The sequence below is a fragment of the Oxyura jamaicensis genome, chromosome 5, assembly GCF_011077185.1.
Source record: "Oxyura jamaicensis isolate SHBP4307 breed ruddy duck chromosome 5, BPBGC_Ojam_1.0, whole genome shotgun sequence".
NCBI classification, from domain to species: Eukaryota; Metazoa; Chordata; class Aves; order Anseriformes; family Anatidae; genus Oxyura; species Oxyura jamaicensis.
The window spans coordinates 49,684,513-49,701,997 of record NC_048897.1 but is presented as its reverse complement, the minus strand read 5'-3'; the positions used below and the strand labels follow the sequence as shown (position 1 = coordinate 49,701,997).

At 49.2% G+C, this 17,485-nt stretch overlaps 1 protein-coding gene across 1 annotated transcript in view; it reads right to left on the bottom strand.

The window, feature by feature from the left end:
- Positions 1 to 5,055: 5,055 nt before the first annotated feature.
- Positions 5,056 to 17,485, bottom strand: part of ARMH4 (armadillo like helical domain containing 4) — a 56,388-nt gene continuing 43,958 nt past the window's right edge. Inside the window, 3 exon segments of the mRNA XM_035328716.1 lie at positions 5,056 to 9,686; positions 9,895 to 10,029; positions 13,537 to 13,568. Of these exon segments, the coding sequence (XP_035184607.1) occupies positions 9,618 to 9,686; positions 9,895 to 10,029; positions 13,537 to 13,568 (236 nt within the window). The 3' untranslated portion in view covers positions 5,056 to 9,617.

Below are 17,485 nucleotides of genomic sequence, written 5' to 3'. Positions count from 1 at the left end.
GGATGTGCCATCCCTGTCATTATTCCTCCCTTAGCACCCTGGGGCTGTAAAGCAGCCGCATCCAGAAACCCATTTAGCACCTGAGTATATTACCCCCTGTAGAGGAGATTAAATGTCATTCTTTAGATTAAGCTTGGCGTTAAAAACAATTACACTTGGCAGGCTGGTTACAAAGTGCTTTTATCCTGCACTGCCTACAGACAAGCTTCGCTTGCCTCTTACAGATAGATAGGATTGTGTTCCTTGAAGACACATCCAACAGCCTGTCCTAACAGCCCTCAGCCACCAATTTTGATGTAGCCCACCCAAACACATGGTTCAGAGAAGCCAGAAAGCATGCCCAAAAAGAAGTTTTATGTACCCAGCACAGCCTTCTCTCACCGAAGCCCTGACGTGATGCATTTTACTACAGCCGAGTTTCAGTCTGTCCAAGTGAGATTTAACCTGGCTGGAGTGAAACAGAAAAGCAATCAGGCAGTGGACTGGAAAAGAATCATTTGCTATTTTCCAATATTAAAAATGCAAAATGTAAATAATCTAAAAAAAAAAAAACATCGGAAGCCCTGAATTTGGCTAAGCACACATAAATGCAGGGTAAGTCACAGAATCATAGGATCATAGAAAAATTAAGGTTTGAAAAGTCCTTCAAGATCATCTGGTCCAACCATCCCCCTACCACCAACGCCACCCACTAAACCATGTCCCTAAGCACCAGGCCCAACCTTTCCTTGAACACCCCCAGGGACGGTGACTCCACCACTTCCCTGGGCAACCCGTCCCAACGCCTGACTGCCCTTTCTGAGAAGGAATGTGTTCTAATTGTTCTAACTGTTGAAGAGTAGTGCTCTTTGTCCAATTCTTTGTTTGAACTGTTGAAGAGTAGGGGCATGATGTTTCCATTTTTCCACTCACCACAAACATCACCCAAATGCCAGGACTTTTTAGCTATGGTGGAGAGAGGCTTGGCAGCTACGTCAGCCAGCTCCCTCAGGACCCTGGGATTCATGTCATCGGGTCCCACAGACTTGTACCTGTGTAGATTCATCAGGTGGTCTCAAATGTGCTCTTCACTTACAGCGGGTGGGACTTGATCCTCCCAGCTTCCACCTACGGGTTCAGGGAAATAAAAGACTTGGGAAGCCCGTCTACCCGTGCAGATGGAGGCAAAGAAGCTGCTGAGTACCTCAGCCTTCTCCATGTCTGTCGTTACCAATTACTCAGATATAGAAACTCACTCTTAATATAAGAAATTAGCCACCTATAATTGCTTACACTCTACTATTTTCACCCCTCGGTCTATTTTAACAAATGTTAAAGGTGCATGGTGGCCCTCGGGGACTCCTCCTGTCACCCCAGTGCAGCAGCCCAAAGGAAGCTGGGTCCCCTCTTGTGCTCGTCCTCGAGGCTCTGTGCAGAAGGGCTGCCACCTCTCACACAAGGGCTGGCGGATGGGAAAGAAGCACTCACACAATGCCTGAGAATCAGCAACAGTTCTTTATTGCCAGGTGTTTGGTGGCTCCAAGCTAACACCTGGGATGGAGCCTGAGCGACAACGAGTAGGGAGCTCGCCGGGCCCTGCTGCGAAGCTGTTGGTGTTCTCTGACAGCACTGAGCAAAGACCTGCCGGGGTAGTCCCAGGTTTGATGTGGCTGAGGTGGATCCACTTCCATGGGTTTCTCCGCCTCTTCTTGTGGATCCACCTCCATGGGCTCCACGGTGTTAGGCAGGAGGATAAGCCAGTCCCCGCCTGGGACTGCCCACACGGGATGCCTTCCATCAGGTATGTTCTCCGGCCAGGGTGCTGAACCAGGGGGTCGCCCAGTTCCAAGCCTTGGTCCCATTCCACTCTCCGCTTGATTTTCATTCATGGATTTCACACTGCCGTCTGTTTTACGGCCACGGCTGGGTCCCACGCTGCGTTCTGGCCGATGGGCACGCCTCTGCTCCCCATGGCTGCCTGCCTCACGCTCCCACCTTCGCTCCACACCACCACGGCACCACTGCTTAGGCCCAGGCCCCCTGCTGCTGTATGTCTGAGGGGCCGGCCTGTGCCCCGCATCGCTGCGGTGCCAGTGATATCTGTGATACGTGTCTTTGGGCCGGGCACCAGATGTCCCCCGGGCCCAAAGGCAGCTGTGCTGGGAGCAGCCTGGAAGATGCCCTCACGTGGAGGAAGGAGGAGGGTTGGCGGGGCTGAGGGCCCCTTTTCTGGGGCTGGCTCCCCCAGGCCCAGGCAAGGAAAAAGCAAAACCCATGGGCACAATCTCAAGAGGCAAATAAATGAATGTTAAAGGGCGTCCAGACCAGTGGGAATGAAACTTAGAAAAATAACTAAAATAATAATTAAAAAAAAAAACTAGTCAATCAGTTATTCAAAATAAGGATTTTCAGCTTCCACATTTCAAGTATGATTAAATCCAGTAATAAATATTTTGACTGCAAAATCCCAGGTCTAAATTACACCCTGACCCTGGCAAATGATCTCATCATCTAGACTTTGCTTGTGTAATAGCAGCTGTTTTAATTTTCCTGCAGAAATTTGTGATTTATTTCTTAATTTAAATGAATAGAGGCACATTTTTTGCATTGTTGTTGTTTTTAACCTCTTTTTTTACCATATTACCAATTTGTTCTCTGTTAAAGGAAAAACTGAAGTGCAGAAAAACTCTGTTAATATCAGCTTTTTCCTTGTAGCCCAATTCCATTTTCTTTGCTTCAGGTGAAAATAAATTCATTAGCAATGATCCTCAATGACTGCAGCCCCTGCAGCTCCAGACATTTTGAATGAATGCAGTCCCAGTCATTCTGCATGTAAAACCTGGAAAATTCATCTTGAGTGAACTCCTACCTGCCAGTCCCTTTCCAACCCCCCCAGGGATGTATTTTCCTGCCAAGCCCATGGGCTCTGCTGTGAGGATGCTGTAAGCAAGAGCTGCAAACACCCATGGAAAGGAGCCACCACGTCAGCCTGACCCAGCACCCCCCTGAATCTGCCCCCCCGAGCACTGCATTTGGAGCAAAACCTTTCCTGGGTCCCTCCAGTGCCCTCACTATACATCCTACTGAAATAAGTGCTTTGCCAGGAATCCCTGGCAGCCTCCAGGAAGGGTGGGTGACTTCGCAGCCGGTGCTTGCTTTGGATCCCTCCCGTGCCTCCTCCAGCAGCTTTCTGCAGGCAGTAAGCCTTCTATTAGATGTGGGGTCACTCTGCTGGGAGCCAGACTGAGAGAAGGCGAAGGGACCTGGAGTGAATCACAAACCCCTCTGTGGTCTGGCGGGTGGAGAATGTGTGTCACAAACACCATGCACTTATGTGAACATATAGCCCATTGGTTAAAATTCTCTATATCCAGATATATATTAGTATATATGTACGCTAATAACAAAATATGTTCCCAACCAGTCGCGTGGGTGCCAGCCACAGGGCGCCCAGCAGTTCGCATTGAGAAGGGACTCCCTGGTGGAAACATTTCTGCTGGGAAATGCCCCCATCGCCCCTGCGGGCTCCCTGTGGCTCAGACCCAAACCTTTTCCTTGCAGACAGCGGCTGTCCTGTCCTGAGCCCTTGGGAGAGCACCACAGGGCTCCCGAGCCCATGGGAGGCTTCACCAGCAGAGCAGGCAGGCGATGCCTTTTGCTTTGTCCTTCCAAAACACATGGATTTAAACACCCCCAGGCTGGGCTGTCTGTGCTGCTCTGCATCGATCGTGGCCTCACGGCCAACCGCGTGCTCGTGATTGAATTAGACCGAGCCCCGCACCAGCGTGACCTTGGGCTTTGCTCAGCCCACATCAGCAGTGCAGGGGAGGCCCAGCTCATCCCCTCCATCAGGGCACATGTAACCTTGTTCACATGTTTTTTTCTGTGGCCTCAGAATGGCTCTGCGAATGGTTTTCTGGGGGGAGAGATAGCGGGGCTGTTTTAAAATGACCTGTCCTCTAAAATCCGTGGTTTGGCCAGCAGTCGGGGGCATTAAGAGGAGACCTAATGGATAGACAGACAGAGGCTCGCAGCAAGGCAGTGTGATCACAGAGACATTTCCTTTGGGAATAAACCTATGGGGAAAATAAATAAATAAAAAAAGAACATTGTCATTGTTTATCTTCTTTCGGCAGGTTTTGTTTTTTCATCGAAAAAAGTCAGCAATGCAGCAAACAGCTTCATGAATACACAGATTGCTTCTGGCAGCTACCATTTAACAAAGACTGGGCTGGTTCAATCCCCACGTAGCCATCTCCCTGGGAGTTTCTTGTTTTGTACAAGACATTTTTCATTACAGAAAATACACACGCTTCGCCCAACAGTTCTGGCTGGCTCCTGCTACGAGAGAGAACCCGATGCAGGACGGTCAACATCGAGGGATGGATGTGTGCCCCACTGTGTCCAGCCCCAGGACCTCCGTGCAGGGACTATAGGATGCGTGCCTGGCCCATGCAATGACATTAGGTGTGCCAGGACACCTGAAAGCAGGACTGGGAAGGCCACTATGAACCCAGCCCGTACACCTCCTGCTCCCTCTCAAGCCTTTCTGATGCTTCTGCTTGGATGGCAGGTGCATGGAGGTGCACAAGACAGCATTCATCTGCAGTCAGCCTGTGCTGCTATGAGCCATTCGCAGCGCCTACATCTGAGACCCCAGACTCACCTGTGCCATATCACTGAGGTTTTGAAAGGTTTGTGCATAGATCCTTGCTCATGGGTCAAACCAGGCAGGAAAGGTGTCCTGGTATGGACAACGAAACTTCTGGCTATACGTAAAGATCTACATCATACACATATCAGCGTTGGGTCCCATTGCAGCTACTGGAAATCCAGCCAGAGGAATTTGGAGTGTTATTCATTGTAGCCTAAAGCCAACACCTACCTCCAGGTAAACATTCTACCCAAAATATCCAAGGCTGAGACTCCTCAGTGTGCCCCACTGCAAGCCCAGCATTACTCCTTGCACCAAACGTGGAAGAAGGAATGCAATATTTGAGTCTCCAAGCAATCACTTTACAGCTTTACCCAAGAGACAGCGCATGCAATGAACCACAGACCATGGAGACACAGTGCTTAAAGTTGGCTATGATGGACAGCTTTTTATTTTCCAATGTTTTAATTTAACAAAGTGCTACATTCCATAGTTACAGTATGAGGAGTTGGTCTCATCCAAAATAGAAAACCACAAGAAAGCACAAGGACTGCTAATATCACTCTATGGAAGCAGTGCAGTCCAAAGGAACCTCACCTAGGGTAAACATCTGGCCTTGGAGACACCTTTACAAACCAGCAGCTGTGGGGCGCAGGACCACTTCAGGGCAAGAATTGCACCCCAGGCGGGCTGGTTCCTCCCGCTGGAGATGGGGCTGTACATGCTAACAGGGTGGCATGATGCCAACAACAAATTCTGGCTTGTGCTATCAGGAAATCCCAAACTGGGCATCCACAGGGAAACAGAGGTGAGCTGCTTGTCTTGTGCCAGGTCAGGAGATGGTTATTGCTGCAGCAGAGTCGGCATTGCAGCTGTGCCTTGTTGCGGGGCTCAGGCTTCTAGGGTTGGCATGACCCACCTCTGTGTTCAGCATCCCGTGGGTCGCCCAGCACAGAGCATGCAGGGCCAGAGGGCACTTCTCTGCTGATTTGCTTTGTACTCTATTTTTCAAAAGAGTCTGTTTGTTTGCTGTTTATTTTAGAAATGTGGAAGTATAAATTAAACAGTAGAGCTTTAAGAGACCGGAGGCTTTGGCTCCCACCTGAAACCCTCTCCCTGCCCCATCAGCAACCTGACAATTTCAAGCAAATGAATCTAACTCCAGGAACTGTGTACAGAATATTTTCAAGAGCCTGGTCCAAAGTCTACTGGCCTTGGATGAGAGGAGAAGGAGCTGGGAGCTGTTTGTGCTTTAAGGACCTGAAGAAATTTCACTGACATCAGGGGCACTGCAGAAAACCCTGTCTGTGCTCCAAAAGCTCCCACATGTTTCACTGGCACCTATGGCTGGTTTTGGCTGTCCCTCTTGCCTACACTCCAAGGAGAACTGAATTGGAAGATGTGGGGAGCATCCAGGCTCTGGGGCAGATGCCTTACCAAAAGTAACTATTAAACACCTGTACTTCAAATGGATTTTGGTGGGGAGCTCTCTGCACTGCTGAGCTGCCCATGACGTTGGCCAACAGAAAACTTCTGAGAGCAGCAGCTCCCAACCAAGGCACCATGCCCTTGGCTGACAAACCTGGGAGCGATGCCACGGCACAGCAGCATTCAGAGCCACAGCCAGTCCTGAGAGTGAAGCTGGACCACAAGCAAAGTCTTTGGGCAGCCCTCCCAGCCCACAAACTGGGCTCCAGCACAGACCACAGAGCCAAGAGCGAACCGTGCGTTTGGCTGGACATCCCACTTGGCTACAGCTTGCCCAGTTCATCCCACCATACCCACAGAACAGTCACTCAGATAGCTGCAACGATGTCAGCCCACTCGGGGCACAGCTGATGTCCAGTGTCACGGCCACCCACGCCATGTCCTCGCTCTCACAGACACCAGGACAGCCGGCCGATGCACCCAGACGCCGCCTTTGTCACCCTGACAGGCAGCACTGCCTTTAATTTCAATTCATTATGTTGGGGAGGGAGAAGAGAGAGAGCAAAACTGATTGCCACTGTGGAAAGTTAGCGTTTCCCAAGCTGAGGATTTATTAGCACAACGAAAGGCCGCGGTGCCTCCCCACCAGCCTTTCCCATCCATCAGTTTGACAACCCGCCCAAAGAGCTCTGCCAGGGCTGCGGTGTTTGCATTCAGATCAGCGCCTCGCTCAGCCATCCCTCCTCCTCGCTGGCCAGGAGCTGGGCGTATTGTCCGCCCTTAACGCAACATGCGCGGTTATCGCCGGCCGCACAGGCACATTACTCTTAGCAGGGAAGTGAGAGGAGGCTGCCCTTCACAGGCTGAAGCTGCACCAAACCCCGCTGATCCCCAGCTGTTTGGATCTCAGTGGTACTATTTGGCAGCATCACCAGCAGCTCCTCCTTTCCAACGTTAGCTCAGGTCTCTAATCAAGCTGCAGTTGTGCGCAGAGGCCTCAGCCCGCCCAGCTCCATGACAGACCCCCTCACACAGGCAGGGCAGTGCCCGTAGCCACCACGTGCCTGCCCGGCCTGCCGGACCACGCTCCTCAAAGTATCTTGCAGCTGCCTGCATGGTCTTGTCTGCTTGGTGCTGCACCTCACAAGCTTTTTTGGAGGTGATCTCAAGCAGAGCAGAACAGGGGACCAGTCACCCCACCTCACAACCTGTCAGGGACACGTCATCAAAAAGCCTAAGGGAAAATGTTTCCCGGTTCCCCAAACCCCAGCTGCCAAGACTAAGCAATGCTAAACTGGGCTGTTAACACCTCCCAACCATCTCCAGGCTCCAAGAGATTTAGAAATGAGAAGGAAACAGGGATAGATCAGTCCAGAAGGAAAGCTCCTAGCCTGGACTGACCACCTGTGATGAAAGAAGCCTCAGTTTTGGACTGGGGCAACTGGACTTAACAGTGGGCTGCCAGTCAGCCATTGTCAAGAGATCTGGGCTGCTTTTTGCACGGCAAAATTCTCCTGATGAATTTTCAGGAATGAGAAGGGGAGAGGAATGGAGCCCTGGCTGGGAGAGCCTGTCCTAGAGGGACTGGGGAGTGGAGACAGCCCGGTGTGCTGAGGGACAGGTTTGTCCTCTGCCTCCCCCAGTCTGCTCCCCACGCACTCGGTGGGATGGATGTGAGGGCCTCGCACAGCTCCTGGGCTGGAAGACTAGCATCGGTAGCAGCATTTGGAATATAGGTTGTCCTACTTGGTCTTCTCACTAGATGTGAGGAGAAGACCTACAGGAAAGTCCCTGGGCTCTGAAGAGCATCGCTTGCCTGGAGCTCAACATCCATCTGATGACTTAATGCCCAGGAGGCCCTGACCTTCTGAAGAGAGAACTGAGCTTCAGGCTCTTCTGGTCTGGTCTTCTGAGTGTTGTCTCTACCATGCAAACCCACGAGACGTTTGCTTACCGTCACCTACATCTGTCTTGGCAACCTGACAGGCCTCTTCATCTTTACAAAGGATGAAGCCCTGCGTGGGTGCTCCTCAAACACACTTCCACCTCCTCAAAGACTCGGCGGGACTTGTCTCGGTACACATGCTGTCTGACCTTTTTTCTTTAATCAGGTCTCCTCTGGTGACAGCCGCTGTTCCTTGTATGAAGGATGGTTCCCCACAGAACAGTGATTTCCACCTTGGAAACATGACTATTTTGCATAAATGTAAGATAAAAGAGTCATTGCACAACCGGCAAGAGAAAGAAAGAAATGCAGCCCTTTGTTTTTAGCTATTTTGACTGTGCAAAGTACCACTACCTTCCCCTGCTCGGTTCCTGGAAGGTCAGGCACTGGCTGTGCCCCTCTGCACCCTGATGCCAGCAGCACGGAGGCTTGCCCTCACCCCATGCTTCACCTCCACAGCCCTCTGCAGCTGTCCATCCTACAGCTTCACCTCTTCCCCCACGTTCCCACCTCGACCAGATCCCCTGCTCCGGCTGGGGCAGCTGCTTCTTTCCAAGCATCCCCCCATTAGCCATGAGTCCCTCAGTACCTCGGCAGCTCAGCCACCTTTGGTGCCTTCCTGCTTTTGGTGGCACGGAGACAAGACCCGCCAGATCTCTCAAAGTTTTCATAAAGCTTTCAGGGGCTGAAAATGCAACTCGCAGTTGGGAAAGGAGGCAGACTCCGCTTCCACCGCTGTGTGAACGCAGCCTTGGGTTAGGGGTGAAGCAATCACTAGTGCCTACAAACAGGGGGCAGAGGATGAGGCAACCTCTGACCTGTCTTTCCTTTTACCTACCTGCACACTGAACAAAAGCTAAGAGATCCATGCAAGACTACCCGTCAGTACGTGAGCGCTGGTATTTATTGTGCTGTAACAGACAGTGCTGGTTGAAAATGGACTACGATTTTTGTCGTGAATCAAGTGTTGAGGCCATTCCCGTGTGTTTCCAAGAAGCGTGGAGCAGAGCTGAAGGGAGGGCTTGTAAAAGAAGGGGCGGGAATCGGGGAACAGAGCGTAGAAATGTGCTTCAAACTGTATCAACAACACGGTACGTGGGCACTTCTCAGGTGACGAGGGATACAGTTCAAGTGGATAACTCATTAATTAAGCAGAGCAGCTAATCTCAGCACTAATGAACTCTAGCTCAGGTAATGTAACATTTAAAATTAACAAATTGGACAGAAGTCATTCACAGCAAAGATTTCCATTCCCAGGTTAGGTGAGAGCTATTGTTATGATTAGATTACTGCCAGCCAAGGACCGAAATAGTACACGGGGGTAATAGGAAAATAATCATCCGTACAGATCAGCTCCCGCTGTAACAAGACGCGCTGCGGATCTGAATGAGGCGCCGGGTGCGAATGTGAAATCTCACTACGGTACCAAAACAAACATCACTGTGCGGTGCACGTAGAGCATAGCATGCCTGGTTCGCCGGGGTGGTACCAACCACTGCTTGGTGTTTGGGGTGGCTGAGAGCATCGATGCAGCAGAAAGTCCTTCCTTCTTATCCTCCCCCTCCCTCCTTTTAAAAGTCACTGGATATCACAAGGGCACTGCAGTTCGATTCAAAATTCGTCTTCGGAGCTGTCGGCTAAGAGCATTACTCGGTCTTGCATGCTGTTAAATTCTCTCTGCTACGGGAAGAAAAGAAACATTAAAGAGCTCAATATGCAAACTGAAATGAGCAGCACCTGGATCCCTCCCCCAGTACTCCAACCAAGTCCAGCGCACTTCAACCCAGAGAAACCACTCTCTATAACCAGTTGGAGCTTACATTACAACCAATAGTTAACTGGAGAGTGGTGGGAACAGGCCGGGGTTTGTCCTTTGCAGATGCTCTACCTTTCTTTTATGCCTCTTCGAGCCATTTCTCCTCCGGCGATTCATTATCTTAATGCTGTAGAGCGCTCCGAGGATGAAGAGGGCTCCAGCTATCCCGACTCCTACAGGAACCAGCATCCCCGACATGTATCCTGCCTGCATTGGAAAGAGACAAGCAGAGCAGAATTCACAACAGCGTCCTTTCAGAGGTATTTTCCACCAGTCCAGGTGGAAAATATGGTTGGACCTGCTGATCTTGGAGGTCTTTTCCAACATTAGTGATTCTGTGATTCTAACTGCAACACAACCCTAGACTTTCATCAGACTTTACTGTATTTGGGTCCTTCTCCTACCTGCACAGAATGAGATCTACTTCCAGGATTCCAAAAAAAGCCTCAAATCAGCCCCACTGCAGGGCCTACATGGCCACCACAACTGCTCACTCATGCTCAGATTTTTCTAACAGATACTTCTTTCCAATAACTGAGAGCTCAGCATTTGCCCCCTTTGGCATGGAGCGCTGGGGTGACATGTCTGCTAATACACTTAGCAGCGTCTTCCTGGCCAGCTCTTCTTGCTAGAACATGTCTAACCACAACCAAACTGCTAAATATACCCTGACTAAAGAGATTTACGGAGCTCCCATGCTCCCCAAACAGAGACACCTGTCATGGGAGAGCAAATGCCCCAGGACCTGCCGGAGCCCCCTTGGCTTCATACTCAAAATCCCAAAAAGCCAACAAATATATATATAGCACAAATAATTTGTAAACATTTAAAATCCTTTCAAAAATATCCCTGAGTGTTTATTACTTTACTGTTTAAATGAAAATTAAGCCAAGCTTTAAAGTGCCAAACTGCTCCAGCATCCTCGCCTAGCTCAGGCTGGGGTCTCAGTGGAGGAAGGGCGGCAGGTACAGCTCCCCCCGGTCAGTGCTGCCTTCAGTCACGCTGCAGCAGCAGCATTCCCTGTGGCTTTACCCTTCTCCTACACACCCCGAATCAGATTTTACACCTGCCGAGGGACAGATGCGCAATCCAGAGGATTACCAGGCGCCACTTAGCATGACTCGGTCCAGTGCTCTCAACCATGTTCATCCGCATTCCCAAACTGCAAGACGACCTAACAACACATGCTTACGCTGTAATTGCTTTTCTTCCATAATCCGCTGAGTGGGGAAAACAAAGGCAGTCAGTGCCCTGGCTTCACAGGCTTATCTGGAGAACGAAAATACCTGCTTTCACCTGGGACAGACACAGATGAAAACAAGGGCTGTTTTGCCTTCACAAACCCCTCCAATTCCCGTTCGGCTCTTTAAATAGTAACATCTTTGTGTCTGCATCACAAAGCTGGAGGGCTCAGAGCTTCAGCTGCATCCCGCAGCTTCCCCGTGATGCTTCCCAGAAAACCCAGCCCCGCTCGGCACACGTGCTGAAGGGAGCTGTAAGTGGCACCCGAGTCCCCAAAAAGGAGGTTAGTGAGAACACCGCTAAAAGGCTGCATCTCTGAGAGGCAATTAAGGTGCCTTAATTGGGTGACCTAATTAGCGCAGTGTGGGTTGTGCTATTTCTGGAACTTTGCTGCTGGCACAGGTGGTGAGGGGAGGCTGGCAATGTCTTTTTAGCTACTGCCCAGTTGAGTTTCCATACCAGAAATTGCTGCTTTTAATACGGTGAATTCTGTCTGCCCGTGAGCCCTTCCCAAGCCTGGCCAGCAGATGCCCTTTTGCAGCATCTGCCCTCAAGCTGGGCCATTGGTTTATACCCCAAATTCCTGCGATGTGAACCAGGTACAGGATCTGTCCCAGCCCTTCTGCATCACGTAGCCCAAGCTGTGAGGGCTTTTGCACTTGCTTGATACAAAATCCCATTTCACAGGCAGCCTTTTTACCCCCTGCCCATGGGAAAGATAATGTTGCTTTACAGACCCTAGGGATGCTTTTAGTATACACAGTCCATCACCCTGACCTTCCTGGCTCTGCTGGACGTTGAGATAACAGCAATAGAGGAGGACTTCAGAGGAACCTCATGTCCATTATTTTCTATTCCCAAGACAACATTTGCACAGCCTTTGCAGGAGACAGAACATATTTATCAGCTCACTCCCATGCTCCTGGTCTCACACTGACCACACCGTCCCCTCTCAACAAGGAAGATGAGGAATCGGGGTGAGCAGGTTAATCTCCGAGTGATGTGAGTGGGTTTCGTTGGGCTTTTCTAAGAGAAAAATATTAAGGAAAATGAGCAAGGTGAAAGATCTGCCTCCATGTGTCTGCCGTACCCCACAGAAGGGAGATGTCTCTCTGTTCGGTAGACACTACCAGATCCCTGGTTATACCAATGCTGAAAGAGGTTCAGGCCCTACAGAACAACTCTGCTGGAAGGTGGAACATGCATCCCCCTCATGGGGAAGGAAGAGGTGGCGAACAAGATGCTGAGAGGGACAACGTGAAAGCTCTGGCTTCAGTGAGAAGACGCCCGATGCGCCCAGGCTTGTGTGGTGCCGGCCGGGTAGGCCCGGGATGAGCGAGTGACGTGCATGCATGCTGCATGCACCCCGTCTTGGTGTCTGCTTGTTACCTTCGTCAGGAAAACCATTCTCTGTCCTTTCAACGTTCGCTCTGGCTGAATCCCAGGCCAAGATGCTCTGCTATGAGCAAAGATGGTGCTAGACATGCCTCCTTCCTATTGCGGGCAGAAAACCAACTCAACAAGGGCTGGACAGAAACCCTACTCAACCCTTCCACTCCCCAGCCCTGGAAACAGATGCCCAGAGCCCTGCTCTCTTTTCAGACTTGGTGCTGCTGAAATTTGGTGGGGGTGACATTGGAGGGCTCTGCTTGCTTCATGACAATCTGCTCAAACTTAGCCATGTGTTTTCAGGGGCTGGTTTCCTATCCAGTCATCATTCCTTGAGGGTTTGTTTTATTTCTATATTAACTCTGGTCCTATTCAAGAGTTTCTAAACCCTGTTGAATTACAAAATGTTCTTGTCTTAAAACACTCTTGTCATCTCATTTCTAGCTTCATTGCTTTGCCGTCGTCAACATAGCATTTGGAAGGTTTCACAACCATTTCAAAATGTTAATATTTGCCCTAGGGTAGCAGAGCCTGAAAATCTATCAGTCTGTGCCTGGTACAACTCCTGATTCCACGTACCACCGCTCTGTAATGTCAGGGAGAAAAGATCAGGAGCTGGTGTCTTTTCAGTCTTCCCATGTTTGCTCTTTGTCCTTCCAGGAGCTTGCAGCTCCTCCTGCACAGGGGGCAGGAAAGGTCTGGCCCAGAGGCAATGCACTGAGATGCACAGCCAAGCTTTGGGTTTAAGGAAAAGGGGTGAGGGCAAATTAGAGGGCAATAAAAATAATAATTAAAAAAAAAAAAAAAGTGAGAAGAGAAGGTGATTTTCTGGTGCAGAGAGGTCCCTCAAACACCCCTGTCCCTCATCCTGCTCCTAGCTGCTACTCATCAGGGATGTGCTGTGGATTTACACCAATATATGCAGCACCAGCATCTGGTTCATTGTGTCCCAGAGAAAAATTTAAGCCCCTTCTCAATCATCTTTGCAGAGATAATGAACTGCGCTGGCAAGAGCTTATTTATTCCTGCAAGTGAAAATGGTTTTGCTTTTAAAGTCATTGAGAGAAACACTGAGCCTCTTACCTTATCTTTCAGCTTCTCCATCCAGCTTCTCACTGAAAAATAAGAAAAAAAGCTGTAATCATGTTACTTATATTAATTAGTAACAAATGATAATGATAGTGTTGAAATAGACACTAATTAACTTGACAAGCTGATAACATTTTTCATTAGATTTCCTCTTTTGTTCACGAAAAAGAGCAAATGCAGCAAATCAACAAGAGAAACTCTTTATGTGAGTTGGCAGGCAAGAAGCTTGCTTTTGCCTGTGCAGTTCACATCTTCAGAGTGATTAAAAGAGGAAGATGTGAAACAGGATTTCAGGTTGGGGGTTTCGAACCAGTACTTCTCATACACACACTGGGATGGCTGATAAGGAGATCACCCTAGGGCAAGGCCATCCCCTTCACTGGCCAACTCTACATAGATATTGTTCTCTCTGTTATGCACAAGCCTGTAGAGATGCTGAAAAAAAAGTATTATTCCCTGTTTTTTATTCCCTTCCTCTTCTGGAAGCACTGACTGCCTGCTCAGGGAAGCCATCAGGTACCATCTGAGGACTGGGAGAGCACTGGAGGTGCTACGCTACTAAATCAAGCAAAATTGTGCTGCCATCACAGAGACTTTCAGCTCTAACAGTCACTTTGAGTCCCATGAAATATGGTACCCGAGAATTAAATGCCTTTAATGGCATCTACTTGGGGATGAAATATTAAGCTGATCTCAAAGAACTGCAGGCGCTTGGCAGTGATTCCAGCAGCAGCTCTGCATTTGCCTGCACTGCACGGAGGACCGAACGCTCAGCATTTAAGGTGTCAGCTGTTGTTTCCAGCAAAGAGCTAAAGGTATCAGGGCTCAGCAACTGTGCTTTTAAGCCCTAAGCAAGGATCTTGGTGCTCCAGGAGGACAGTGCTACAGGCACAAGGGGGATCTCGGCTGCACCAATGTCTTTCTGAGGGGTATTTCTCCCAGGGTACATCAGATCCCAAACGTAACATGCTGTTTATGGTGGGAGACCCGTTTCCAAGCCTGCTTTTTTACAGAAGCTCTCTTCAGAGCTTTTGTTAGCAGCATTAGAGCCTGCCTGTTGGTGTGCCCCTCAGGGTGGCCATCCTTCTGCAGTGACAGCATGGGTGCAGCTCCAAGGCTGTCAGCAAATTACCTTTTTATGTCTCTGACACAATATTGAGAAGCAGACCCATAAGGAAGTAAATAAGACTCGGCCCAGACATCAGCACCACTGAACTAAACTGTAAATTTGAACAAGTTTGAAGGAATTCGAATACTCTCGTTTTTAACTGTCAGCGTGACACCAGACAACCAGAGGATCCTAAATTATCTAGAGGTGAAAAAGCGTGAAACAGGCAGAGGAGCACACACACAAACTCACCTAGCTCTGAAGGTAGCTAAGAATAAAAAAACAAAAACTACCCATAAGACATACTTGGACACCCACAGCACTGGAAGAGCGTGAGAGATATTCTGTGACCAGTGGTCCTGACCTGCATGGACTAACCCGTGGTGGTACAGAGGCACCACGCAAACTAGGAGGGTTTAACTCTGTTGATGAAGATACCTTCACCATCATCCTCTGCCAGGCCAAGTCTGCATGCCTTGGATTTCACTGCCATGGGAACACCAAAGAGGGAGGAAATGTGTGGTTCCCCTGGGCTGGGTTTCTCAGACGGGTTTCTCAGCATAACACCAAAACAAGCATGGTGTAAGTGTCACGTAGACTTCAAGTCTAAGTCACTCACAAGCCCCAGCTCTACTGCCTTGCTGACTGGCATGGGAGAGACCCAACACTGGGAAAATTCTGCTTAAACCCACAAATACCCCAAACCAAAGGAAGCCATCCCAAAACTGTGGCCAAAGAGCCTTCTGATGACTCTCATTTTTTAATGATGCTGTTGTGCTGTATTCCAGGCTCCCAGGAGGACTCAGAGGCACACAGCATCAGCCACAGCTTCAAAACTTCACCGAATATTTGGGAGCTCTTGACCGATGTCCTCCATGCACACGTACGGACAGCTACATGTGTACCCGCGGTGCATGCACAGAGCCACCTAAAGCTGCCACAATGCCCAGTTGGCTCCAGCTCAAGCTAAACACAAAGCCAATTTTTGTGCCTTTCCCAGTAACTGTGTCAGATCAGTGACCTCATCAATAGCCCACCCACCTTCCCATAGCTGAACAACAACAGTGCCTCTAAAGCAGCAATTAACTCCGGAGTATTTCTGACAGTTCACATGTAGGGCTGCTATTTCCACCGGGGAGATGATCTAATGACGCTCTACTCCTTGCTTCCAACAAATACAAGTTCTGGCTTCATTCCCCTCTGCTCCACAGAACAACAGCAGCACATCTGTTGGGACTGATGGACACTACGGTATGAACCCAAACTTGCTATTTATACAATTGCCTATTATTAAAACCGTAAAAATCGTTTTCAGCAGGGTAAAGCACGTGTCAGACACCTTCGGGAATCAGCCTAAAGCACCGGGCTGGCTGGCTGAGTCTCATGACAAGTCAGCGAGCATCACACTGAGCACTTTACAAACACGCTCAGTGCTACCAAGACACAGAATTATTTTAACACCTTTGAGGAACTGAGAAGCCACTGTGCCATTAAAACTGAGCACTTTCTGTTCCGATTAGTCCCACATATGAGGACTCTAAGTGTGGGGAGGAAATAAGGCACTTTTTCAAGTTAGGCTTGATATCTGTGCTAAATGGTTACCATCAGTTAATTCTGGACTGCAGCCTCTCATTAGGGATAATTACACATAATTAATATTCTGCACTTAGTCTTGGAAGAGGAACACTGTGGATGGCATCATCTCAGAGAAACGAAACACTCTCCAAGAACACCAAGAGACTTGCCAACGAGGCCAGGCAAATAATCAGTAACAAATACACCATTCCATGTGTTTTTCATCATCCCCTCCCCCCTTTTTTTTTTCCTTCCCCAGACACTGAATGTCCTGAACAAATGGCAACAGCCTCGGGGTGTGAAATTACTAACACAGGCCTGCAGTGCCAGCCCCTATCCCGTGGCATTTTAAGGATCACGACCAGTACAAACTCTGCTTCGGCTTAACTTTGAGCCCTGGGTTTCACAGGGAGTTGAGTTAGACCAGTGTGGAGCCCTTCTGAAAACTGCGTGCATAATCTGGCACTTCCTCAGGGATTTATACAATGTCTGCATCTCTGCAAATAAATTTTAACTAACACACAGTTTAAGATTACCGACACAAGTAATCTCAGTCTGAGCACTGAGCTGCACAGGGGGTGAAGCGCCTGTGCCAAACACAGAGCACATCTGGAACTGGCATCAGAGCAGCCCAGGATGAGTTCAAAAAGTTACAGATGCACTGGGTTATTTTAGTTATTTTTACCCCTCAAAAGCCTGCAGACAGCTATTAAGAAGCCATGATGCCAACAGCAGGGAAGTTACACTCATTAAATGAGGCCCAACAACCCCTTTCACGACTGGACTCTGCGATGCTACAAATCCAAACCAGCCCTTGCAGGAGATGACTCTGGTTTCTGCATCAGAAACCCAAAGGTCCAGGTGGCCCAGGGTGAGTTTCTCTGCTCTAGTACACATTTTCTAACCAGCCTTCAACAAGTGGCTTGCAACAGGACAGCTCAGGTAAGTGCACCACACCTCTCCCCTCATCCTGTCTTGGCTCCCTGCAGAGGGCTGCAGCTCCTTGTGCCTCACCTGCACCTCCGGGCTTCCTCCCACTGATTTAAGCTGTGGTTTCAGAGGAAAAAAATGAGCAGTTTAAGACTACAGATTATTCTCCATCAAGATATTGCTGTGTGTTCCCATCCCTCAACTTCCTACTGTGTCCCACAGCTTTGCATCCCCTGTAAGACTAGATTCATCGAGCTTAACCAAGCCACTCATATAAATAAATATAAACATATAAAGAGGGAGTGATCAGATATAATTTACAACAAAGAA